General features: G+C 46.4%; 1 protein-coding gene across 1 annotated transcript in view; it reads right to left on the bottom strand.

Annotated features, from left to right (window-relative positions):
* Nucleotides 1–25,918, bottom strand: part of LAMB1 (laminin subunit beta 1) — a 70,524-nt gene extending 44,606 nt beyond the window's left edge. The window contains exons 1-12 of the mRNA XM_025872668.2: nucleotides 25,692–25,918; nucleotides 25,425–25,552; nucleotides 24,145–24,320; nucleotides 21,339–21,474; nucleotides 16,807–16,880; nucleotides 10,270–10,458; nucleotides 10,118–10,181; nucleotides 6,258–6,460; nucleotides 3,715–3,835; nucleotides 2,048–2,236; nucleotides 1,615–1,794; nucleotides 1,368–1,480 (exon numbers count right to left, since the gene is read on the bottom strand). Coding sequence (XP_025728453.1) covers nucleotides 1,368–1,480; nucleotides 1,615–1,794; nucleotides 2,048–2,236; nucleotides 3,715–3,835; nucleotides 6,258–6,460; nucleotides 10,118–10,181; nucleotides 10,270–10,458; nucleotides 16,807–16,880; nucleotides 21,339–21,474; nucleotides 24,145–24,320; nucleotides 25,425–25,461 — 1,482 coding nt within the window. The 5' untranslated portion in view covers nucleotides 25,462–25,552; nucleotides 25,692–25,918. The remainder of the gene's footprint in view (nucleotides 1–1,367; nucleotides 1,481–1,614; nucleotides 1,795–2,047; nucleotides 2,237–3,714; nucleotides 3,836–6,257; nucleotides 6,461–10,117; nucleotides 10,182–10,269; nucleotides 10,459–16,806; nucleotides 16,881–21,338; nucleotides 21,475–24,144; nucleotides 24,321–25,424; nucleotides 25,553–25,691) is intronic.
* Nucleotides 25,919–26,686: the final 768 nt, after the last annotated feature.

The raw sequence follows: 26,686 nt of genomic DNA, 5'->3' as shown, positions 1-26,686 counted from the left end.
ACCAAATGTTCTTTCATGCTGTGCAAGCAGAAAGCCTTCAAGAGGAATAAGCATGAGCACTCTGAACTAAAACCCAGGCCGCAGGTCACCGGGGTCATAACCACCTAACGCCAGAGCAGAGGAGTTTCTCTCCCGAGCAAATAGCCTTTGTCTGAGAGTAAATACGAGCAAGCAGCTAAGATACCAATTTTCCTCATTAAAAGTACTCTGGCAGTAAGGGAGTTTTGGCAAATATTTGGCAGGCCTTTACATTTTCCCTGAGTTCAGCCCATCAGAAACTCCATAAGCAAAGCTCTTCAAAGGATTTACCTATTCTCAAACAGCATAAAGCAAGTACTTTCACAAGTGAAAGGTGAGGAGGTCACCGAATTCTGAGCACACGGGAGATGGAAATAAAAAGAAATAAGACAGAATCTACACAGAGATCTCTCTGTACCTCGACAAAAATGCATTTCCTAACGAGCAGATAAAAGCCAAAAAAGCCAGGCGCACTCATTTAAATCAGACTTCCAGTCCGTATATGTAAATATATGTATTTACTGGTCATAAACATAATCTGGGGTCAGTGGACCCCCTCTCACAAATATAAAGGAAACCACAAGAATGTTATAAAAGACAGAGGGTAATTTAAAAAATTACTCTTGTAATCACTCTACTCAGAATCACTACAGTGAATTTTCTGGTGTATTTCCTTCCAGATTTTGTTTTTCTTGATGCAATTTTTTCCTGCACAATTAAGATACTACTCACATCCTGTGTTGTTGTTTTTTTTAATACCAGCATAAGCATTTCCTCATGCTATTGTCATTTCCAAAGGCAACCAAATATCACTCTGTACAGAAGCCCCCAAATTTACTTAACTATTTTCCCCACCGTTGCTTCCAAGTTTTTTGGCTATGATTAGTATGAGATGCAATGAGTCTTCTGGTGAATACACCTCTGTCCAATTTTCTGCTTATTTCATTAGGAAAGATTCCCAGAAGTGGGATTACTGGGTCAAAGGGTATGTGCCTTTCTACAGGCTACTGATAACTTACTTCCAAAATGCTTTTCTTGCCAACTATGAACCAATGTGCATTTCCATCAGCAGCTTAGAGGACCAGCCCTTCATTAGGTCCTAAGAGTTAGCAACCCCATTTTCAAAAAAAATTTGTTACTTTTGTCCATGAAAATGGTATTTCGCTGTGGTTTTATTTTACAATTCTAACAGTGATGGTGACTATCTTGTCAAAATTATTCATGAGTAATTTTTTTGTGAATTGTTTGCGTCTTCTAATATTTATATAGAAGGGTGACGGTGGACTCTACAATAGCGAATCATGCCACATGCACAAACCACCCATCCCAAGTACTTAGGATTCACCTACCAGACATTGGTCACAATGCTGTCCTGTTACCAGACGCTTACAGTAGCAGTAACCGGTCTCAGAATCACAAGGATTCCCGCCAGGGATCGTTCCCAGAGGATTGCAAGCACAAGCTTTATTAGAGATAAAATGAAGTAAAGAAATACAAACCAAGTGAGCGCCAAGGGGTAGTCTGGATTTAGAACTGCAAAGTAAAACGGGAATTGCATACACGAGAGCTCTCAGACTTTTTCACAAATGTACTTACATTTACAACCGAATGGATCTTCGGCACTTAAACCATAGAAGCCTTCTTTGCAAATTTCACAGTGTTCTCCTTCCACGTGTAATTTACACCGGCACTGACCAGCAATGAGGCCAGCGGAAAAATCCGTATAACTGTCACAGATCCCCCCGTTCTGAGATCCGGCTGGGTCACAGGTGCATCCTAAGAAGAACAAAGAGCACCCGGTAACAATGTGTGTGTTTGTATCAACACGTGTGTTCCCTTCCACCCTCCACACGTCACAGAAATAAACTAAAGAAGGCAGGACTGCCAGGTAGCTTCTGCTTCCAGCATCCTCCACCACAGTTCAAATACAGCAGAGTCTGACACTCACACCAGGGGTCCCGAGAGAAGGATGGTGACCCCCTGGCTATTCAAATTGAGAGGCCCTATGTCATGCCGTTTCCCCACGTACGTTCGCAGAGGTTAGGGTCTCGGACGTCTCTCTCCGGGTGCTGGAAGTAAAATGGCTTGCACTGCTCACAGTTTCGTCCCATCGTGTTGTGCTGACACTCATCACACACCCCTCCGGTGACATTTCCAGTGGCCAAGTACACCGCCATGTCAAAGTGGCATGAGCTCGAATGTTCGTTGCAGTTACACTCTGCGCGACAAGACCCACATCAACAAAAGACTTTGAAGTCAACTTACCAATGGAGGATGGGGTTGCTGGGAAGCAGCACGTTCTGGAAACTAGGGATGAAGTTCAGGCAAAATGGCAATTAACAATTAGTCATCTGTGACAAAGGACACATCCACCTGACAAGCTGGAAACCCTCCAAGTGTGAGCTTTCTGAAATAGGAATCTGCCCTCTTTGGAAAGAAAAGTAAAAACCTTTGGGGAAAGTCCCCTTGGTAGCTAATCAACAGGAGGCGGCCACCAGGTGGAGGATGGGGTGGGACCGGAACGCACCACCTCAGAGGATCTCCTAGGCGATACTTACTGGGAAAGCCTGTTTGGGCTGCCAGCTTTAAGGAACGGGGTATGAAGGCCTGGTTCCCTTCTCCCCCGTTCCCACCAGCACACTCAACCAGGCTCTTCAGGGAGAATTAAGGTCTCCTGAAGAGCCATCTGGCCAGCCTTCTGAGCACACCCTGACCCTCTGCAGGCCCACTGGGCCGTCCCCTTAGTCGAACCCGGCTTTAATATCATCTCACTCCCTGCTCAGTGACCCACACGGATTCTGGTCTTCTCGAAATGGAGCTTAGCTCAGCTTGGCCCTCCTGGGGCTCTACGCTCTGGCCTCCTCTGTCTCCCCTTGCAATATAACCTCCCATAGGGAGGGGCTGTGTCACAACCAGTGACCCATCCTCAGTGCCTAGCAGAGAACTGCCCGTGACACACAGGTTGAATTAAACCTTGGAATCATTTCCCCAGTGTGGACTTTGTGTTGGTCACAAGAACGTCCTTGGGGCCTTGTGCCCTGTGCTGATCTCCTTATCTGAACTTTTCCTTCCCTCCTACTTTCCCCCTACCTCTCTTTCTTCTTCTTACCTAAACAATCTTAGCTAGCATCAAAGGCTGCTGGGTTGTACGTACTAACGAGCCTTGATCACTCCAGCCCTCACTGGTTTCTGAACTTCTAGAACAGTCTCAGTGGGGGAAGGGGCAGGCACACTGCTCCTCTTGAGGGGAGGAGAGCATATCAGAATAACTGTGGGGGGCGGTAAGGGCAGGTTTCAAACTACACCTCTGCCCAGAGAATACCGCTGGGCTGGCTGGCAGGCCAGAAACAAGGCCAGAAACTCTGCTCTGTATCTCTTAGACCTTAGGGATCTACCATGCTATATTTTCCTTTCACTTCTCTTTCATAGTCATCTTGCCTTCAAGACAGGTACAATGTCAGGGACACCATCTCCATCGTCTACGGAATTTGCCAAACACACGGCTGCTATTCAGCAAACTCACTTATTCTTTAAACTGAGTGGATATTGGTTTCCGAAGAGTATCTGGGTGAAGCTGGTCAAAGGGTAGTCACTTTCCTTCCATTCGCAAACTAATGTACTATTACAGTGGTTCTAATCAGAAAGTAGATACTGGAGTCTGAGTGGATTCAAACTGCCCCTCTGATAGAGACTTACTTTTACAGGCATTGCTGTTTCGACCTTCAGCGGGTCTCCAAGGTAAATCGTGGTAGAAATGCATGCACTGTTCACAGTTCAAGCCCTTGGTATTATGCCTGCACATGCAGTGCCCGTGAACCTTGGAAGTTAGAGAAACAGGAAAGAGCAAAGTAAGAGGTAGACCGATGGCCTGATTTTCTCCACAACCAATGGAAGATATAAACATCCTCATCTCCAGCTCACCAAAATGAGCTTTTGTTTTTATTTTGTCCCTCTCCACAGTGAGTTCTGTCTTTCTGACGGCTCCAACTCCCATCTCTAGGAATAATTCCTATTATACAACAGATACTCAAGAAATATTTTATCAAAGTATCGATGAAAAGAACCCAGATGCACATCAGTCACTTAAGAATTAAAAAAAAAAAAAAAACCCAAAAAACCTAGTTACTTAAGAGTTTAAAAAAAAAATCTATGCCCAAAAGAAACCTATTTTAAGAGAAATCAACAAAAGTTATAATATACACCACCTGGACACCAACTCACATTACAGCAAGTTTTACCACTATGCCACAAGAAAGAATGGGTTTTTTGCTTCTTTTGTTTTGTTTTTGACTTCAGGCACAGCACTTCATTATTTTTCCAAACCAAAATGAGATTCACAATATTAATCATTTACCACATTCACATTTACCTTTTTTTTCTTTAAGAAAGGAAATAGAAAATCTCAGGAAAAAAATACAAATTATTTTGCTTGATGAAGGGCCCAGGAGGTGCTCTTTTGCATTGTGTCTCCAGCAAGCTATGCTGAAGCCCCTGAGGCACGTAAAAGACAAATTCTTTCAATCTAGCAAATACGCGTGTGCATGGGCACCTCACCTTAACACTAGTTTCTATAGAATGGAATTCAGGAACAGGACAGACAGGTCCGTCCTGGACTCACCTTGACAGGAGCGCAAGTGAGCAAAAGAGTAAAATCGTCTCCTTACAAGCTAGTTTTACACAGAATAAAAAAAACAGTTCCAAAGCACACACCACAGGACTCTGCAGTGTCTAAACCAAGAGCACATGGTACTGAGACCCCTGATAGTGACAGGACTACGGGACATGATCTGCACACCAGATTTGCTATGCTGAAAAGTAAATACAACGTACCTAGCATTCTCTGAAAGATGTGGCAACGAGATTACAAAGACATGTCCTCCCTTTAGGCTCTGCTAAAAAATGCAACTTTATCTACAGGGCAAGTGTTCTAAGCGGACCAAATGGAGAGCAGAAATTTCAGCCAGTTGAATGCACGCAATCCTGGACCTTCTGAGATGAGGACTAACAATCTTGGCAAAGCAAACAGTAAGGAAGGAAGGCACACCCTTCATCAAGGGAGGCCCAGAGTCTAATGACAGAAGGAACCCTGGGGCAGAATGGGACAAGCTAGGCATGAATTTCCATCTGCTGCTGACTTAGGGCCCTCTGGTGAGCTATTTAATCTCTGCTCCCTTCTAATAAGGATAGTTGGTTGAGTAAATCCCATTGAGCTCTAAAATCCTACGGGTCTGTAAGAATTACCGGGTCACTTAGAAACAGGTAAAATACCCTAACTTTATCCATTTGGCAAATCACCCAAATCCCCAATTTTTAGAAGTACATGAATTGACAACACAGCATAAAGGTAGGAAAAGAATGAAACTAGAAAAAACATACAAAGGAACAAAGCCCGTTGGATTCCTAAATCATATTCTATGGTTCCAGGTTCAAATGTCCAGTTTTCTGGGCTGCGATGACTTTATGCTTGTGGTGTCTAATCTTCCCTCAAGAAAAGGAAGATGTAATGACGATTTAGAAAACTTCTTAATCCTTATTGACTCAAAAAATATATACTGTCACAGCACCCTGCTACAATAACTTCCAAAAATTAACTCTTTGTCTCTGACATGAGTAGGCCTTATATTCTCATAGCCCCAGAAATTTAGCAAAGAGAAAACCAACCATCAACTACCAGTATGGTGGAAAGAGCTAAAAGTCAGTCTGGAAAAATAAAACCCCAAGAAATTGTGAAAAGTTTAAGGTAGAACTAGCTTCAAATTGCTTTTTAGGATCATCTGTCTAAAGGAGAGAGCCTCGGGGCACCTGGGTGCCTCAGTCGTTAAGCGTCTACCTTCGGCTCAGGCCAGGAGCCCAGGATCCTGGGATCAAGCCCTGCATCGGGCTCCCTGCTCTGCGGGAAGCCTGCTTCTCCCTCTCCCACTCCCCCTGCTTGTGTTCCCTCTCTCGCTGTGTCTCTCTCTGTCAAATCAATAAATAAAATCTTTAAAAATAAATAAATAAATAAATAAATAAATAAATAAATAAGGAGAGAGCCTGGGACACCTGGGTGCCTCAGTCTTGAAGCAACTGCCTTCAGCTCGGGTCATGATCTCAGGGTCCTGGGATCAAGTCCCGCGTCAGGCTCCCTGCTCAGTGGGGAGCCTGCTTCTCCCTCTCCCTCTGTATTCTCCATCTCTCAAATAAATAAATAAATCTTAAAAAAAAAATAAAGGAAAAAGCCCCTCAGAGTGCTTGCTTACCATTCCTTCTACTTCTTCATTGACTCCATCCACAGGCGCACATTCGCTGGCATGGCCGTAACAGAAGCAATTTCCCCGAACCACCATATCATACACTGCATAGTAATACTTCTCTCTGATTTCCATTCTGGAATCCAAAAGGTTATCACCCAAAGTGTGTAGCTTCACAAACTTGATTCTCAAATTGGTGATTTTTAATAGATCTACGAAGGTCACCAAGATGGAAGGAAAGTCTGATCAAACACGTAAGACTTCATTTGCAATTATACAACATCTCTCTATAGAAAGGCACAACAAATAAAAATGGCTTAAGTTAAGGCTACCCGCTTGTATGGTCTCAATGGCCATACTAGTAAAGCTCTGCATAATGGGACAGTGTCTAGAAAAGAGAAGAGTTGCTCCCTCCTCACCAGTTTAGAAAGAGCATCAGACTGTTTCAGGAAGAAGCACGAAAGCAGAGAAATTTAAGAACACAGTTGCACGGCTGCCAGAATCCTCTAGCACACAGTAATCTGAACGATTGCAGTATCATCCTGCGCCCACAGCAATGAGCATCAGTCTCAAAACCAGAGGATTCCATGCAGGTGGGAAAGGGTTTATCAACACACTCCAATTCTCTTATTACAAGATAGTTAGGATGGAACATTTTTGTGTTTATTTTTGGAGGAAAAAAAATACTATCCGAAATTTCCCACTGTATAGAGGAAATCCAAGTTACTAAAATAGATTGAACACTGTGGAATAACCACTCTCCGGGGACAGAAGATCTCCACCAAATTTTGATACAACATCACAGTCTCCCACTTTTTTGTCCTAGTTTGTCATCCATAGTGTGACATAAGGATAAAGGAGCTCAGTATTAGGGGTAAGTTGTTTTTTCCTAAATATTAAGTTAGGTTATTAAGGATCAATTTCTCTTATCTTTTCTTCTCTCTCCTGGGTCTATGGATCTATGCTTATTACAGAAGTGGGGCCATCAATTATATTCTATAGTAACTTGGTAAACCAAGAGCCAGCCATTCATCCTTCTCCACCAGTGTTTCCATCGCTGGCTAAGTTGCTCTTGCTGAAGTGGACCCCGAAAGACTCATTAGTCCATCAGCCCTCCCATGTCCTGTGTAGCCTGAAACTGCTCCTAAGCTTTACCCTCATCGGTGCTGATGCATTCCCATTTGCCACACAGGACGACAGGGTATTGGCCCAAGGCATCAGAAACTTTCAAAGCCCAAATACAATTTTAACAGCTTATAATATATGCACAGCTTACAATGAAGACTATAGAAATAGCTGTGGGTTGAAACGGACAGTCCATGAGCCCATGCATTGAACTCAGGCTCCTGACTAAACAGAGAAAGCGTGGTACGACTTAGCTGAATGGAATTTGTGAATGCCAACATTTCCTCCTGCACACAGAATGAGCACAAGCCCCTACTGACAAGCAGCCAGATGACAAAGCGGAAGAGCAGCGGGAGTGTTTAGGAGCCCTTGAACTGATCTTTGTGGGAGCCCGCAGAAGAGCAAGTATACTCTTCCCCTCTCTCCTAGCACAGTTACCAACAACCAAGCCTTGTCCATGGACTGCTGGTGTGAGGCAAACCTCGCTTTTGAAGTGAGGCCCCGAGGTCTCAACACCAGGGACAACTAAAGAGACTTGAGCTGTTCTCTAGAGGACAAAGTCAATCAAAAGCATCATCGGTTAAAACGGATGCCTCTTGTATACAGACAAGATTTTTCTGAGGCCATTTAACAAAAAAAGATAAGAGAATTATAATGGCAACACATTCCCCAAGTCCTGCAAATGTCACCCAAGAAGGAGCAGACCGTGAGTCCTTTTAGGACCCCACGAAGCGTCTGTTGCGGAGCCGATGTGGACATTTCTCACAACTGGATTTTGAGAGCAGGAAGGGCGCGCACTCAGAAATGGCCCAGGGCTGGATGTGCCATCAATATTTGTTTTATAATAGAATGAATGAGTAAATTACAGACCAGAGATAGTCTGGGCCGCATGTAAAATTAATTTAAGTGGGGAAACATCACTTTTCTGGCAATATTTCTTGGATGCTTTCCATTTTACTTTTCCATGCTTCACGCTGGGAGGGTCTATGGTGCCTTAGTTTCAAACAGGGCCACCGGCAGCTGGGAACAATCAGCAAGAATCAGCCCTGCCTCTGCTCAGCTGACTACACCTTAGTAGCAGGAGCGGGAGTCTCATCCCCTCTCTCTGAGGTACGGGGACCAGGTCCAGGCAAGACCCGGGCCACGGCTCGTGGCAACATCAAGAACAGCAGCTGCTTCAATTCACTGAACACTTCCTGTATGTCAGGCACGTCAGAGGGTCGTTTCTAGAACTCATTTTCCCTCCATAATGATGTTCAAGTCAATATTACTATCTCTACGTACAGATGAAAAAAGCAGAGCCCCAAAAAAGAACAGGTTTAAGCAGATTACTTGCCCAAGGTCACAGAACGATAATCTGCTGGAACTGGGATTTAAACCCAGGTCTGTCAGACTTCAAACCTCATTCTTTTAATTAGTGCATATTTTGCCTTCCAAGATGATCAAAATGTAATTCTGTAATAACTGAGGCATGGCTGTTACATGCTAGAAAGATTCTAAATTAGATTTAGAACCATAACATAGGGGTTCAGGATCTGACGACTGTCCCCTTATGCACATTATTCCAACTCTCTGAGCCTCAGTTTCCTCATCTGTTAAATGGGAATACAACCCTCATCTGACTGAGCATATTGAGCATGGCTGACACTTCAGATTTCTCCCCAGTACTCTTCTTTTCTTCCTTTGACAAGAAGAGCAACAGGCAAGAGTGTGAGAAGGCACACGGCCACCTAGCTAGAGGTTTCTCAGTGTGTCTTGAGGTTGGCCATGTGATTAATTTTGGCCAGTGGGATGTGAACACAGGGGACGTACAGCTTCCATGTCACCTGCCCTTCTCTTCCTCCCAACCCAGAGGTTGGGACAACGACATGGTAGCGTTGCTTCAGCTCCAACCATGCAGATAAAGACTACAAGACAGAAGGGACCTGGGTGGCCTAATGGCTAGGGTTGCCAGATGTAGCAACAAAAATACAAGTTGCTCAGTTATATTTGAAATTCAGATAAACAATATTTTTTTCAGTAATGTCTGTCTCAAACATTACATGGGACATAGTCACACCAACCACAAATATTGCATGGGATATCCTTGTACTGGTCACAAATATTCCATGGGATATAGTTATACTAAAAAAAATAACTTGCTATTTATCTCCAATTCAGATTTAACTGGGCGTCAGCCTTTATTTTATCTGGTAATCCTACTTGTAGCAATTGAGCTACCTTTCTTCTCTGGATGATTTCAAAAGAGAGAAATAAACTTCTATTTTATTTGAGCCACTGTATTTTTTGGGACACTTTGTTACAACGGCTTAATCTGTACCCTAATTTATATATACATGTCATATAATATACACAAATTATATGTTATATATATATATGTTATACATATATAATATATATAAATATATATTTATATATAAATATATGTATAACATATAGTATATAACATATATTTATATACATATATATTGTACTGAGCAATAAAATAAGGTATTATGACCAGCATAACTGTTTGAGTATTATGACATAAATCTTTTACTCTAATCAAAATGTATTCCCGGTCAGGGAGGACTTTGATTCCTGCCAATTTCAAGGACCTCTGATTGGGTACTGTGGAGAAAAAAGGAAATAAAGAGGATGGATTTAGCACTGAATAGCTCAGATTTGGGGCAGCAGTGTTCTGGGTAAGAGTTCTTCCATGATTGCTGTTTTCCATCAAAGCTGTTATTCGAAAACAAGCTTACTCTGTATCCTTGGACTATAAGGATCTTCTATTCTGAAAGCAGGATCTAAAGCACGAAATATCACCTAAAAATAGATACAAAAGTAATGGGTATTTTTGCAATGATCAAAAAGGACTTATAAGTAGAATGTGAAACAAGAAAAGCAAACAAACCTCTCCTTCCGTTGAGGGTTCAATGTCAGAATAGCGGGAATCACAGATTATATCATCCACTTTCTTCATGGGACCAGCAGAAATGCCTGGAAACGAGCTCTCGCAGTCATAGGCAAAGTATCGGTACACGCCCCAGGTTTTCCCGAAGTCAGACGATCGTTCTATCAGCATAGCGGCCGGACGGAATGTCTAAAGGCAGGGTAGAAAAGGCTCGTTGGATGTTTTTTATTGGTGATCTGTATTTTTTTCTTTTAATCTCAGACGAACACATCACTCAGCCATGTGCCACAAGCCCTGCTGGCAGGTGGTTGGTGCTGCGGACTGTGGCTGGATTTCAAATACTTCCGGCTATTGCACGGAGCCTCCGCTTACAGGCAAGCGTCTAGCCTCGCAGTGTTGCACTTTCTCCCACCCCAGCAGAGATCAGTAAGCTGTTTCTCTTTAGAAGCTAATTATAAGCAGGACTTCACAGGAAACACTCTTTGGTAGAGTCAGTCACCATCCATAATAGGACTGGTTAGGTTGCCTGCTTGTTTGTCATTCATTCGTGTAATCATTTGGCAGCTGTGTGCTGATCGTGCTCGGTACAGACAGCGGTCTGCAGGCTGCAGACAGCCCCAGGAAGCACAGACAGAAATCATGTAGGATGCAGAACACCACAGCAGAGTCTCCTACAGTGTGCTCTGGGATAGCGAGAGGAAGGAATGGCTAACTCGAGAAGCTGCGGAATCCTACGATTCCACTCCTAGCTACCCCACTCCCCAGAGAACGGAAAGCAGGGACTCAGACAGGTGCTCTAACGTGAATGTTCACAGCGGCACAGTTCACAATGGCCAAAAGGCAGAAACCACCCAAGCATCTATCAAAGACGAACGGTTAAACCAAACACGGTATATACATACAACAGAATATTACTCAGCCATAAAGAAGAAACTCAGATACTTCCTACATCATGGATAAACCCTGAAAATCTTCTACTCAGTGAAAGAAGCCAGACACAAAAGGGCAGATATTGTAGGATTCCACTGATAGGAAATGTCTTGAATAGGCAAGTACACAGAGACAGAAAGTAAATTAGAGGTTTCCAGGGGCTAGGGGGAGGGGGCAATGAGGAGTTAATGCTTCATGGGTAGAGTTTATATTTGGGGTGATGAAAAAGCTCTGGAAATAGATAGTAGTGATGGTTGTGCAACATTGTGAAGACACCTAATGCTACTGAATTGTATATTTAAAAAGGGTTAAAATGGCAAATTTTGTGTTATGTATATTTTACCACACACACACACACACACACACACACACACACACAAGCTAGGGAATGCTTCAGAGACAAGATGGCCTTGAACTGGATCCTAAAAGGGTAGGGGTCTTCTAGGCGGTGGGTGGAGGTGGCTGCAGGAGGCAGAAGAGGTTGACTAGGGCAGGGGAGGAAGGAATTTGTTGGCCATGCAAAGGGGTTTCCTTTATTTTTATGCCACAAAAGGGTAACACCAAAAGACTTAAGTGGACAGAATGAAATGATCAGATTGCACTTTATAAAAATAATCCTGGGGCACTGTTATTGGACATGGAAAAAACAATAAGCAAAAAAAAAACCCAAGTGACAGAGGTGCTTGGGTGGCTCAGTCATTAAGCGTCTGCCTTCGGCTCAGGTCATGGTCCCAGAGTCCTGGGATCGAGCCCCGCATCAGGCTCCCTGCTCTGCGGGGGGCCTGCTTCTCCCTCTCCCCCTCCCCCTGCTTGTGTTCCCTCTCTCGCAGTCTCTCTCTCTCTCTGTCAAATAAATAAAATCTTTAAAAAAAAAGAAAAGAAAAAAAATCAAGTGACAAGCAAACCGAGAGAAAAAAAGATGAAGGTCCTAACTCAAGCATTACGGTATGGTCGGAGAGAAAGGATGCAATTGCTCTGAAAACTTAATGAATTTAGTAAAATATATTGAATTGCACTTGGTGATCTGTTAGGCTTCAGTGGAAAGGGAGGGAAGGAGAAAAACACGGGCACTTGAGCTTGGATAGTGGGGGGCAACCGTGCTAAAAGCAAAGCCACAGAAGAGAAGGAAGGTGTTTGGTTTTGGACTAATAACACATGAGGCATCCACAAGGGGACACCCACTGGACAACCAGAAACAGTGGTCTGGCACCCAGCTGCGCCAACGGAGCCTGAACCGTGGATTTGGGAATCACTGTTGGCATACGATATTTGAAACCTCCAAAGGTAGGATTTCCTTCCGAAAAGCAAAGGGCAAGATAAAAGAGCCGAAGTCATTGTTCCAGAAAATGCATCAACACAGGGCTAGCCAAAGAAGCAAAGAGAGTGGTGCCAGGCACTTTAATTCATCATTTCCTAACCTCCTGTTACGGGCCGAATCGCGTCCTCCTCAAATTCTTAATTTGAAGACCTAAGCCCTCATCCCGCGGAACGTGACTGTATTTGGAGATCAGGTATTTATGTGGGTAATTAAAGAAAGCGGTCTTACAGTGGCCTAATCGCCTGGACTGGCATTCTTTATAAGCAGCAACAACTAGGGTACGGGCATGTCCAAGGGAAGACCAAGAGAAGAGAGAGGAAAGACCGCCGTCTCCAAAGGAAACAGAGAGGCCACAGGAGAAGCCAACTCGGCCCATACTTCAATCTCGCACGTCAAGCCTCCAGAGCTGTGAGACAACACACCTCTGTGGTTTAAGCCCCCCAGTGTGGGGTACCTCATTATGGCAGCCCCAGGAAACTAACACACCCTCACGACACACTCTTCTTACACGTGGGAACTTGAGGCTCAGACACATTCCCTGACTTGCTAGAGAGGCAGAGCTTAGATTCAAATCCAGGCTGAATGAGGGCCAAACCCATCCTTCTGCCTCACTGGCTGATGGCGTCATAGCAGACCAACAAAGGGATGTCACAGACGATGGAGTACAAAGGCCAGATTCCTGGAAACTGAGGCAGGACAGAGATTTGGGAGGGTGTGGTGGGCAGGGTGCACTGGAAAGAAGAGACAAAGCAGGATGAGCTCTACCAGGGGGCCCAGGCCTCCGTGCCCGAGGAGGGGGTACGGGCGTTTGGGAAGTGGAAGGCACGTTCCATTGCAGGGAGAACAAGAGGACAATGGAGCCAGCCCAGCCAACAGAACCTGAACGGACCCTCCCTTCTGAATTAAAACCAATGCTTGGGAGAAATCTGGGTGACCACTAATGGTGAGACTAGTGCATTCCCAGACCTCCTTCTGTCTTCCTTAATAATCCTGATGGTCTTCTGCACGGATCAAAGGAGACAAGGATCAGAAAACGGAAGGTCACATTTTGACAGATTCTTTGACTTATTCACTTACTAGTTGCTTGGGTTTTTACTTTTTACCTATTCAGGAATATAAGAAAATTGTACTTTATTAAACTCAAGAGTATGTGATGAAGGATTTTAAAGTAAGGGGGGGAAACCCCAATAACTACGTCAGCCAAGACAAGCTCCCCAGGAGACCTGCCTCCTGGGTGGTGACCTCTAGGGACAGGGCAGCCTGATGTCTCTGTGTCACAGGGGAGCAGAGAGGAAACGCCTGATAGCCAGTGCTGGCTGTGCTCCTTTCTCCCTCCTTTCTGGAAGCTTCTGAGTCCCAAAGGGCCACTGACAGAGTTCTCCAATTTCCTGTGGAGTTAGGAGGCTGCTGGAACCCAGGACAATACTGGTATGTTCAGAATGGAGGCCCTTCCACACTCTGCTTACTCAACAACCTGCCCAGGGCTCACACCACGGCGCGGCCACCTCTGAATTTCTACGCCATAAAAGAGCCACGATTTTGGAAACACCTGGCTATCGACCAAAACACACCGTGTATAGGTTACAGGAGTTTCACTGGCCCACGAAAACCCACTCCCCTTAGCAAGCAGCTATCTCCACGGCAAACACGTGTTCTTCACCACCGTCCGCTCCTGTCCGCGGTCCTGTCGCCCAAATGCCGCGCTCCTGCTTACTCAGCTCAGACCGCCAAAAGATCTTTGCTTCATCCCTCTCGCCCTCCCTTCTGTCGTTCTGCTTCTCAGCCTTCTCCGATTCACAGCTGAACCTCTGATTACAAAGGGTCCAGCCGAGGCCTCGCATAGAAAGTGAGTGCTGATTCTCAAAGGCAGTAGCAGTGGAGGCTAAGAGTACAGCAGCAAGGGGACATGTGTGATTTGAAAAAGCTTTGCTGGCAATGCATCTAGGACTCCCTGGAAGGCAGGGGCAGCTCCCTCCCGCGCCAGAGTCAGGCCCGTCTCTGCATGCATACCAGTAGTCTCCTAGGTGAGCCCCCCATTAACACAGGCCTCAACGGGGGCCTCCCCACGAGCCCTCGGTTCTCACTGTCCCGGGCCCTCCTCTGTTGCCTCTCGGCGACCTTCCTGAAATAGTCTCATTTCCCTGTCAACGGCTCCCCATTTCCTATACAGTTTGCACCCCTCGGCCAGGAGTCCCGGTCCTCCTGACTGTCATCTTCCCTCCCTCTGCCCCTCACGGCCCCATGCTTGAGGCAAACCCTGCCTGAACTGTCCCCCACCAGTGCCTTGTTCTCAGACGGTGTCCTCTGCCAAGAATGGCTTTTCTTGCACCTCCTCCCACAGAGATTCTGCTCACCGTTCCCGGCCCTGGTCAAATGCAGCCCCAGATATCTCTTCACGAAGCTTCCTCCTTCGGCCCAGGCTAAGACTACTCTCGCCCTCCTCCGTACTCAGAATGTGCACTGTCCGACCTTCTGCTGAGCACTCAGCACCCTCTGTGACAGAACTTATTTGCAAGTCTGTGTTTCCTCCACACCCCTAGTATAGATGGAAAGGTCCCGGAGAAAAGCAACCGCGGTATCTTTAAAATCTCCCGCAAGGCCTAGGGCAGTTTCTTACAGACAGAAGATGGCTGAATTCCTTGATACACTTATTCAGTCAGTAAATATTTGTAGAGCAATCACTACCTGCCAAGCATCAGCGTATATAAAAATGATCGCATTCCCATTAGATGCCAGGTAGCAAGACGATGCCTACCCCGCAGCAGAGGACGAGGCCGCACAGCCCTAGAATGCAGGTGCTCTCACTCCTCCTTCCCACGGAGAAGCCGAGGCTCTGGCCACACGTGCCAAGAGGGGGCAGAGTGGGGGTTTATACCCAAGCCTGCCCAACCCCATAGATACTGCTTTTCCCATGGGAGCTAGAACCTGCAGGATGAGGTCTCTCTCACCAACCACAGGCCGACTGCCTGTACCCATCCTGTACCATTCCTTCTCTGTTCGGTCACTGCCTCTTTGACCTTCCACACTTGTGTGCAGTTTCACCTTTGGCCCACGGTACTCACTTGAATGAGTATTTAACTACAGAATATGTACCCAAAGGACCTCTGGGTGTACGCAAACTCAGAATGACCCATGTAGGCACACAGATGCCCTTTCCAAAGTAAAAGATAGGGCCATCGACATGAATAATGATATTTTTGTCTATTTTTAGGCATCACATAACAGGAAGGCAACATCCTCGTGCATGGCTGAGTTTCACTTCTAATGGCCAGGCTGAGCTTGGCCGCGGTTAATGAAGGGAGAAGGCACAGTGTTGAGTTGCTTAGTAAAAGCCCCTGCCTCCCCGCCGTATCAGGTGTCACAGTGGAAGCCTTCCTCTCTAGCAGCAACAGCACCTCTGGAGTGGGGGGTGGGGAGGGTTGGTGGGGGGTAGGGGCTCAGGCCTGGGAGCCAGCAGTCCACCATCCCTCCTAGTCATGTTCTGACCTCCATGCTCCTTGGCCTCCTAGGCTTTGGTTCCGGGCATGATAAGACTTTCTCGGCTACCTGCACACATCGGTCAATCTCTCCCTGGCACCTCTTCCTAACCTGAGAGGGTGCAGCTAAGGCCCCCAACTCCAACCAAAAACTACCCAAAGCGATTTTAATCTGAGAAGCAAGAGGTAAATTATGGGTTTTATGTGCATCAATGTGTACTTTAAGCCATGCAAAGTCTGTCATTTCCAGGCAGCTGCTTATGAGGAAACAAAGGGACTTTGTCCAGAGAAATTCCCTAGCCCTGGAGTCATTTTACATCTCTAAAAGAAAAAGGATGAGAAAATCCACATTTAAGAAGGCATACGCATTTCCTAAGGAACCGCAAAACTTTTCCCACAAATTTTGCAAACCCTTGAAAATCAAAGATAATACACTTCCTTTGCAGTTACCAAGCTCAGCATTAAAACATCAACACAAGGGATCAGGGATTTACTCTCCAGATGTTTTATTGTGGTTTGGGAGAGAGTCAAAGCTGCCTCTCTCCGTGGGGAAATAAAAAGACATCTAATTAAAAGTTTACAGTTGAATTACCTTAGAATAGAGGCTCGCTCTCTACTTGCCATGAAGATAGAGTATTTGTTAAACATAGTTATTCATGCCCATCTTTAAAAGCTGCTCGATGATCCCAATTTATGGCAACAAGAATATTTAAGTTCCCATTTAGGCCAACACACAACAGACATCCATACCGAAAAGGGAATGACACAGCGCTTTCAACGTGTCATTTGTGAGAAAAATGACGAATTCCTTACCTTGAAAGTCATTATGAGATGAGTAAAATGGAATTCTGCTTCCAAATCCAGTTGGATCGTTACATTTTCCACGCCTATAGGAGATTTTTTAGAAATAAGAAAGGAAATAGGTAAACAGGACCATCTGTGAAGAGTTGGGACTGTTGTCTTAAATTCTCTTTGTGCCCCTCATAGAAATCCTCCTTGCCTGGGTGTTATGCACAAACAATGAATCATGGAACACTACCTCAAGAACTAATGATGTGGGCGCCTGGGTGGCTCAGTCGTTAAGCGTCTGCCTTCGGCGCAGGTCATGATCCCAGGGGCCTGGGATCAAGTCCCGCATCAGGCTCCCTGCTCAGCGGGGAGCCTGCTTCTCCCTCTGCCTGTCTCTCTCTGTCTCTTCCGAATAAATAAATAAAATCTTTAAAAAAAAAAAAAAGAACTAATGATGTAATGTATGGTGATTAACATAACAATAAAAAATTAAAAAAAAAAAAAGAAATCCTCCTTGCATTCTATCTGAAAGTGAAGCTGAAGACAAGAAACCTGCCTCGGGGTAGGAGGTAAGGCACAAATCAGAAGGATTCTCCAGTTTTCCACAAATCGTTCCGGGAGTTCGACATATTGAATCTGCTCAGTGGAAAAGGCCTCTGGCAAAATGCCTCTAGGGCTGTCAAGAAAGGCAGCTTTTGGGGGCGCCTGGGTGGCTCAGTCATTAAGTGTCTGCCTTTGGCTCAGGTCATGATCCCAGGGTCCTGGATTGAGCCCCGCGCTGGGCTCCCTGCTCAGCGGGAAGCCTGCTTCTCCCTCTCCCACTCCCCCGGCTTGTGTTCCCTCTCTAGCTGTGTTTCTGTCAAATAAATAAATAAAACCTTAAAAAAAAAAAGGCAGCTTTGGCTTAGGAGAAAGTTAAACATCTTCCCAATCCCCTAAACCGAGCGACTCTCTGAGAGGAAGGATGGGGTCACTTCCTGGGCACAGTAGGGGTTCAGCTTGCAGCCTAAAGCAGGGGACCTAATCCTCCCCCAGGCAAATCACAAGTATTCCTTTTTTTAATGCAGCAGCAAAGAAAATAAATAAGAATCTACCACTCATGTTAGTTATGCTCCCGTTTAGAAAGACCTGTCCCTGATGGGGAAGCCTTTGGATGCATCACCACAACGGAAAAACAATGCCAGAGACAAAGAATGGGTCAAATAAATAAACTGGCCCAGAACAAATACTAACTAACCCTAACCCTAACATCTTCCCTTTCAGGGGGAAGCCTGAACAAAGAAATGGGCACTTGCACCATGCCCCGAGGGTCGGTCAGTCCTACGTTAACACACTAAAAAGGCCACTGGAATTCCAGAGATGGAAAGTACCTCCCTCCCCTCCAATATCTTGAGCCCTCTAGCCTGCCTGTTTGCTAAAGGAGACCCTTCCCTGTATCCTGGGCTCGAGAGAGCTCTGGGGGTCCACCTTCTAGAGCAAAAGAAGTCTTAAAGGCAGGAAGACAGGAATGTGTCAGAATGAATCATGTCACGGGCTGGTGTATTTTCAGGAAATCAGTAGGACTTTTGAAATAAACTCTCCCACTGGAAAACCGCCAAGCCAATTGTAGGGGGTGGGGGGTGGTCACTGAAACGGATATGAGTTAGTTGGAATGTTAAAGAAAAACATTATAATCACACTAACCAACCTTATCTAACTTATTAAAAAGAGCATATTATAAACCGACTCTGGACATTTCAGAGTGAAATGCTAGCTCAGCCACCATGTGTCTCTTCTCTCCCAGGCTTTTTAAAAGCCTACAATGTTTGTTCAAAATGAAGGATAACAAAATAACGTAAAGTACAAACAAGACCAGTACCCTTTCTGTAACATAAGAACATAGGCTGCAACGTGCGCCCTAAAAGCACATTCCATTTTAGATTTGGAACCTGATAAGGCATTACAGAGTTTTTTTTTTTTTTTTTTTAATAAGGGAAGAAAAAGCCACAGAGAAAAGAAACAAGATGATTCTTTTACGGCATATTTGATTTCTGTCAGACCTAAGGATAGATCATTAGGAAGGGTAAGTGAAAAGTAGCTGCACCCTCCAAGCCCATTTCGATGCCTGAACACTGATAATTTTTTATTGTTATGTTAATCACCATATATTACATCATTAGTTTTTGATGTAGTGTTCCATGATTCACTGTTTGTGCATAACACCCAGTGCTCCACGCAGAATGTACCCTCCTTAATACCCATCACCAGGCTAACCCATCCCCCCACCCCCCTCCCCTCTAGAACCCTCAGTTTGTTTTTCAGAGTCCATCGTCTCTCATGGTTCGTCTCCCCCTCCGACTTACTTCCCTTCATTTTTCCCCTCCTGCTATCTTCTTCTTTTTTTTTTCTTAACATATATTGCATTATTTGTTTCAGAGGTACAGATTTGTGATTCAACAGTCTTGCACAATTCACAGCGCTCACCATAGCACATAACCCTCCCCAATGTCTATCACCCAGCCACCCCACCCCTCCCACCCCCCACCACTCCAGCAACCCTCAGTTTGTTTCCTGAGATTAAGAATTCCTCATATCAGTGAGGTCATATGATACATGTCTTTCTCTGACTTATTTTACTCAGCATAATACCCTCCAGTTCCATCCACATTGTTGCACATGGCAAGATTTCATTCCTGTTGATGGCTGCATAATATTCCATTGTGTACATATACCACATCTTCTTTATCCATTCATCTGTCGATGGACATCTTGGCTCTTTCCACAGTTTGGCTATTGTGGACATTGCTGCTATAAACATTGTGAACACCGATAATTTAATGCCGCCATCTAAAGCTCAACTTAGACGAAACCCACGGAAAATGGATAACATCACATCCATAGAGAATGTCTTTAATGATGAGCTATTGGACACCAAGGAGAGGATGGGGCAGTAACCATCAGTCTGACTTTCTGAAGACGAGGCTTCAGCCTAACCTCATCTAATCTCTCGTGACAGAGAATGCAAGCCCCTCTACTTGAAAATCCGTCTTTCTGGCATTTGGCCTCTCTTGCCCCACAAATTCAAAGTTGCAGAAATTGATGAACTCCTGATGTGACCAAGAAAAACCCTCCGCTGGAACTACAGCACATGATGAACGATTTTACTGTCTATCAACTTGATACTAAAGTTGAGGCGTCCTTCTAATGGTCTTTTCATGTCACTGGAAGAATGTGGGCAGTCGGGACATGCTCCTGTTTGTAAGCAGCTCTATGCTATTTCAGAAGTCCTTTGGGATTTGAGTACAGACTTACAGAAACCTCTCTTTCACACTTAACTATCAGCCAAGATAACCTCCTATAAGAATTGATAAGGCTCTAATGGCCACATGCTTTTTTGAGGACCAGTCTGTCTCAATCTGGTAAACAATGCAGTCCCAAGGCTGACCAGTGAAAAATCAACCAACCCTTCCCCGGAAACCAACAGTCTTCTGGAAAGTAAGTATAATTTCATAGCCAATGACAAGGAAGTCTAGTAAGGGAGTTCCTCTTTATAGATTGTTAAATGACAGCAAGCCTCTGAAAGCTTCCCAGGGACAGGGCACATGTAATAGATAGATCTAGTCGAATCCATGCTCTCTATGGCCAAGCCTAGGTTCACTTCTTTGAGAGCCAGAATTCTCATAACTTTTTGGAACATCTAATGGTACCTTGTTAATTAAGAGACACAAGAACTCGGGGTGCCTGGGTGGCTCAGTTGGTTAAGCAACTGCCTTCAGCTCAGGTCATGATCCCAGGGTCCTGGGATCAAGCCCCGCATGGGGCTCCCTGCTCAGCGGGAAGCCTGCTTCTCCCTCTCCCACTCCCCCCGCTTGTGTTCTCTCTCTCTCTCTCTGTCAATTAAATAAATAAAATCTTTAAAAAAATTTTCATTAAAAAAAAAAAGAGACACAAGAACTCTACCTTTATTTCCCAAAGTTCAGCATTCAAGTTTGAAACAAATGCCAAACTAATTGGGGCTTAGTTTCCCAGTGAAGTAACATCGAATTTGATGACTTTACTAAACCCAAACCCCAAGGCAAAGAAAGGAAAAAGCGGCTGGGTTCACATACTCACTAGAGAAACTGAGTTGGGGTCATATCTAGGTTGACAGAGTCTTTGAAAAATTAATATCTAGTGCTGATTCATAGTACTATTACTGAATTTTCTTTAGAAAATTCTGCCCTTTCCTTTGGGGTTGATCAAAATGAAAGATGTTCTATTTTGTGGAAGATTCAGGGCTGTGCAGGGCCTTCCCACACCCCCAACAGATATAGCCCATCCCGGCAGACTCCCCTCAGGATGAGGACTACGAAATATCCCTTTGGTCTAGCATCAAAGACTGCTTTCTTATGGAAAGTGCATGCTTCTGGAAAAAAGATCAGATTTTACCAAGAAAAGTTAGTGCTAGGCAGTAAATCTGCCAAAGGCCATAATTACAGGGCAGAGAAACCAATCAAGACTACAAATACCCAGGAGTCTATAAACTTCCAGGTGACCAATCACACACCGTGGAACTTGTTCCCACACCAACCACATACCATTTTCGGATTGCCACCAAATCTTAAGGCGGTTTGGAGCAAATGTAGTGACCACATTTTCAATGAGATGACTGTCAGGATTGAGGGTCTCATGATAAGGATCTTGTGAATTGCAGATGAAGCATTTTTTGTCCTCCTGAAAGGAAAGTTAGTTTCATGAGTCTAGGAAGCAATCACACACACACACATGCACACACCAAAAATTAAGCCCACAGTACAGAAATCAAACCTACTTGCTTCAAGAAAAATGCATGTGCCAAAATTACTTACGTGACACATAATATGCTTTCTGCTTTTTAACTTATGGGATATGAATTACTCCTGAAAATTTCTTCCACTCTTGTAAATTCAAGGTCAAAAGTAAAAGGCGGCATTGTTTCCACAAACTATTAATTTAATCAAAATGAAATTTCTAGGCATAAGCTTTCATCTCAATGAATAGCTAGAGAAGCTTACTCTTCCAGTAAAATGCAGAAGGGGTATTAGAGAATTTTTGCTGACATAAAGCAAACTGAAAAATGAAAGCAAAAAATATTCATTCACCCTGATTTTCTAAAACCTCACAAGACAGAGGCCAAGTATTAGGCAGATGTATTTAAGCAGCTTTGGGAAATACAGAACCAGTTTTCTCAGCTTTTGCTCTGCCCAAGCAGTGAATTCATGGTGGCAGCTTGCAGGCTAACCTAGAAACCGCACAGAATATCTGGGAAGTGGGTACCAGGCTGTGCTGCTTTGTTGAAAGCACTGTATACTGAGACCAACTCAAAGAACGCCAACACAGACTCTAATGAAGCTGAGATGGCTTCTGTAGACATCCACATACGTCGAACAACATTTAAACAGGGGTAATATTCTGATAAGGACAGTGCCAACAGGCTGTACTCCTATGTTTGTATTTATTTAGCTATTACGTATCCCCTTCCTCTCAAAAGGATTTAGGGACTAGCAAAATATACTAAGAAAAAGAGAGAGAACAGAAGTCAGGAATGCAGTGGGACCCTAGACAAAATACTTAAGATTCTTGCCTCAATTTTCAGACCCATTAAATGTTTGAGAAAAGCGCACACCCAGTCCCTTTCTTTAGGCTCTGATATCTGTAAAGAGCACTCCATACTTTCATCGCTAATCATGTAAACCAGAGAGTTTGCCTCGACTTGGCTTTGAAGACAATTCAATTCTCATTCTGGTCAAAGCCGGTTTCAGAATCTAGTGATTCATTTACAGGATGTCCTCGCCTCCGAGGTAAATGTTAACACAATATTTAAAGTAAAATTTACATGCTAATATTAGAAAAGTTACCATCGACTGCCTTCATTTAACTTGTAGTCAAGGAAACTAATACTGAAGAACAATTACCAGAACTTAAAAAAGTTTAATTACAGCCACCCTTCTAATCAGGAGGAAGCAGTCTAGACATCTCTGTATAAACCTGGAAGCAAATGAGCAGAATCCACTTTACCACATTCCTTTGGTTTAATTTATCAGGTCTCCAGGATGGGTGCTCTCTTGGCTTTGTAAAAGTGAATCCATTTTAAGGCCTCCGCCGTGCAAACTGCACAGCATAGACCTCCTCCCAAAGGGCAGGTATACAGATAAGTGAAGGGACCAAAATGGAAGCAGCTGGCTCTGGCCCTAAATGCCTTTTGCTTGCTTTAGAGGTCAGAAATATCAGTGTACTTAAGGAAAAAAAAAAAAAATCAAGCAAAAGGCTTCTGATTCTAGGTAGGTAGTTGGTTTCGGTCTTTTTTAAAAAAATAGTTTTAGGACACCTGGGTGGCTCAGTCAGGTTAAGAGTCTGTCTTGGGCTCAAGTCATGATCCTGGGGGTCCTGGGCCCCACATGGAGCTCCTTGCTCAGTGGGGAGCCTGCTTCTCCCTCTGCCTGCTCTGCCTACCACTCACCCTGCTTGTACCCTCTCTCTGAAAAATAAATACAATATTTTAAAAATAAAATAAAAATTAGTTTTTTTGTTTTTTAAAGATTTTATTTATTTGACAGAGAGAGAGAGCGTGCACAAACAGGGGGAGCAGCAGGCAGAGGGAGAAGGAGAAGCAGGTTCCCCACCGAGCAGGGAGCCTGGCGCCGGGCTCAATCAGAGGACTCCAGGATCATGACCTGAGCCGAAGGCAGTTGCTGAGCCACCCAGACGCCCCCAAAATTAGTTTTGACTTTGTAAAAACGTGACCTTTGAAATCTAAGATCCTGGCCCACTGTTAGAAGCAGCACCCTGAAATTTCATTTTGGTCCTTCTCTATCAGGGTACCATGGCAACCAGGGCATTTTGAAAAAAGTATCTAATGGAGGTAGATGGGGAACAGCACCACAGGAGAGAAAATCAGGTTCAGTGATTACAGCGACCTTGCAAGGTATCTGTCAGTGCAGCCATACCCTTTATCCAAGTGAAACAGGAAAAACCCAAGATCACTACTCAGTCTAAGAAAAAGAGGATAAACTATCTTTTATACACATTTCCAAGGAGGACAGACTTAAAATAAAAACAAAACCTAAAACACTCGGGACTTTTGAAGGCTCCGGGTTAGGATCCGGGGCAGGGACCAGGTCGGCCCGCAGCCCTGCCTTTCCATACGGACTGTGCCGGCGGTGGAGGAGGCAGGAAATGTTTGGCGGATACAACTGTGCAAACGGAGATGGAGCAAAAAAGGGTGAGCAATCAGTCCAATCCCGGGACTCCCCGACCGGCCGCGCTTCCTATCGCTGGCAGGATGTGGAGTCTCCAGGGCCTCGCCCCTAGGTCTGGACCGGAGGAGGCGCGCGCAGAGCCGGGAGCTGGGATCTCCGCCCTCACCTGGAGGTGGCTGACAATACAGTACGGCTCCGGCTTGTGCAGCCCGCACGTCGAGGTCACCGAGAGCTTCTGTGCCCGGCCGATGAGAAGGTCGCCCGTGGCGGGGTAGCAGCTGCCCTCCGCGCAGCCGTAGCTGAATTCGGGCTCTTGGGCGCACACTTGGGCTCCGCACAGGGCTGTGGAAAGGGCAGGCGACCGGGGAGGTGGGGAGGAGGGCACAAGCAGGGAGCGAGCCCAAGCAAAAGGAAAACAAGCAGGGTCGGGAACAGAGTAGGTTCAGAAGAAAGCAGAACGCACAGAAAAGAGGCACAGTGGAAAGATGAGCGAAGGGAGAGGCCGGGCCGTGAAGAGGGTTCGGAGAGAGACACGAGATCACGCTGGTCCGGCAGCCCAGAACATCATTCCAGCGAGACCCATAGACACTCAAGCCCACCCAGATCTGCCTTGGGGAAGCAGCTCCAGCCTCAAAAGGTAGATGTGCAGACTAGCCACTTCCATGTGCCTGTGCGTGGACCTGAACACCCATGCGCACGCCGGTAGGTGGTGAGTGTATGAACCTCCGTGCACGCGGCAGCCTGTGCATCCTCAGTGTGAAACCCTGTGTGTGCGCGCGAGTGGAAATGTGTGAGTGTGGGGCTGCGAGTGTGTGTGCGTGCACGCTCGGAGGTCCCGGGCGCTTCTCTGGGGGCGAGGCAGCAGGAGTCGCAGGGGGCGCCGCTTTCCCAAGCAAGGGGAGAGTGGACAAGTCCCTGCGGCTTTGGAGTGGCTTCAACGCTTCGTCATTCCAGGGAAGCACCCGGTCCAGCTGTTTCTGGCGCCATCCGGGGGCAAACAGCGATGGTTAATTGAAGCCACATGGCTCCAATCTGTTCCCAGGACTAAGCCTGCGCTCAGCTAGAACACTTCGCTGGGAAATGGGCTCCAGGGGAGCCCTCTGCGGCAAGCCCCCAGCCCACCCCAGGAAACCTGTCCCCCTGCAGTGGAGAGACCCACAGTGAACCGGCCGAAGGTGCAAAGCCCGGAGCAGGGGCCGGGGATCCCCAGTTCTGGGTACAGAGCCCCCGGGTTGCGGGTCCGCGGCGATCCTCGCGCGCACTCCCCAGCCGCCACCGAGGGCGCTGGCGTTTAATCCCAGGGCACGATTCCCACCCCAGTCCCTCTCCGGATCCTCCGGGCTCCCTCGAAGCCGGGTCAAAAGCCTTCGCGCTCTTCCCCATCCAAGCCCACTCCTCCTCCCACCCTCCACCACCCTCCCCCCCCCCTCGCGTCCGCGGAATTACCTAAGAAAATGAAAGCGAACACCTGGAGCAGCCCCATGGCCAGACCCTGTAGCCGAGGGACAGTCCCTGCAGAGGAGGGGAGCACGCACCCGCCGAGCCGCCTGCCCTTTTTTCCCCCGTCTTCCTTTCTGGAGAAGTAGAGAAAAAAAAAAAGCAAATGTTCATAGAGAAGAGAGGGGCCCTTCCATTTCCTGCCGCTCCCACGGAAGCGGGGAGTTGGAGGGTCGGGAGGGGGAAAAAATCGCGCAGCCACTTTGTCCTCCTCACCGAGCGGTGCGAGCGCTCTCCCCGCCGCCGGCAGCCCGGAGCCCAAAGAAGGGAATTAGAAAGTTTAGCCTTGGGAGGAACCGGGGGAGGCGCCTCCGCTCATGCGCACACGGAGAGCAGGGGCTGAGGGGGCGGGCGGCCACCGCGGGGCGAGGAGGGGGTGAGGTCCGGGTCCCACCCTCCCGGGGCGCCTCTTTTGTTTTAAGGCCGCGCCTGCGGTCGCCGCGGGCTTCGGGCTCTCCCGGGTGCCGGCTGGGCTGCGGGGCCGCCCCCGGGTGCGCGGCGCGGGCGGCGCGCGGGGGGCGGGCGGCGTCTGGGCTGGTCGCGGAGGTAGGTGTGGGGATCGCGGCGCGAGGGGGGCCCGGCGGGACCTACCGCGCGCTCGGGCGTTTACATTTGCAAGGAGTGAGTCACGGAAGGGTACCCGGGGCCACAGACTCCCGCCCCGGGCACCCGGTGGGGGGGGGGGGGGGAGGCGGGTTAACCCTTTAGAAAGAGGGTCGACCTGTCAGGTTTGTTGCCGGGAAGGAAGGGAATCCGGTATCACTGAGCTTGGGCTAGACGCGACATCTCGAAGGTGTCCACGCGAAGCCAGGAAACTGCTGCTCGCTCGGCTCCCTGGGCGCGCGCATGTATTCGGGACCTGCCTTTCGTCCCTGCCATCCAGGTGGCCACGGCATTGAATTACTCATTTAATTGTTTTTATAAAATCTACTTCTTACCTAAATCCAGACAATGGCTCTAATTCAGGTAATTTCTCGAATGACACTATTGTTGGTGAGGCTTTTTCCCATCTCACCGTGACAGGGTTGGTTCAACCACGAATGAGACACACTTCACCATCTCCACAAAGCGCCACCTCGGCAATTCTAGAGAGGAATTCCATGGTATACAAATGGTGAGGTGGGGGGAAGGGGAGGGCTTCTAATGGCACCGTGTGCGACCTGTCTGGTTAGATCAGGGGTGAACAGAAGCAGTTCACCCATCTCCTGGGG

This window comes from Callorhinus ursinus, unplaced genomic scaffold, assembly GCF_003265705.2.
Source record: "Callorhinus ursinus isolate GAN/ISIS: 27379988/994484 unplaced genomic scaffold, GSC_fseal_2.0 scaffold12, whole genome shotgun sequence".
Classification (NCBI taxonomy): Eukaryota; Metazoa; Chordata; class Mammalia; order Carnivora; family Otariidae; genus Callorhinus; species Callorhinus ursinus.
The sequence above is the reverse complement of the archived record's forward strand: the minus strand, read 5'-3'. Positions and strand labels throughout refer to the sequence as shown.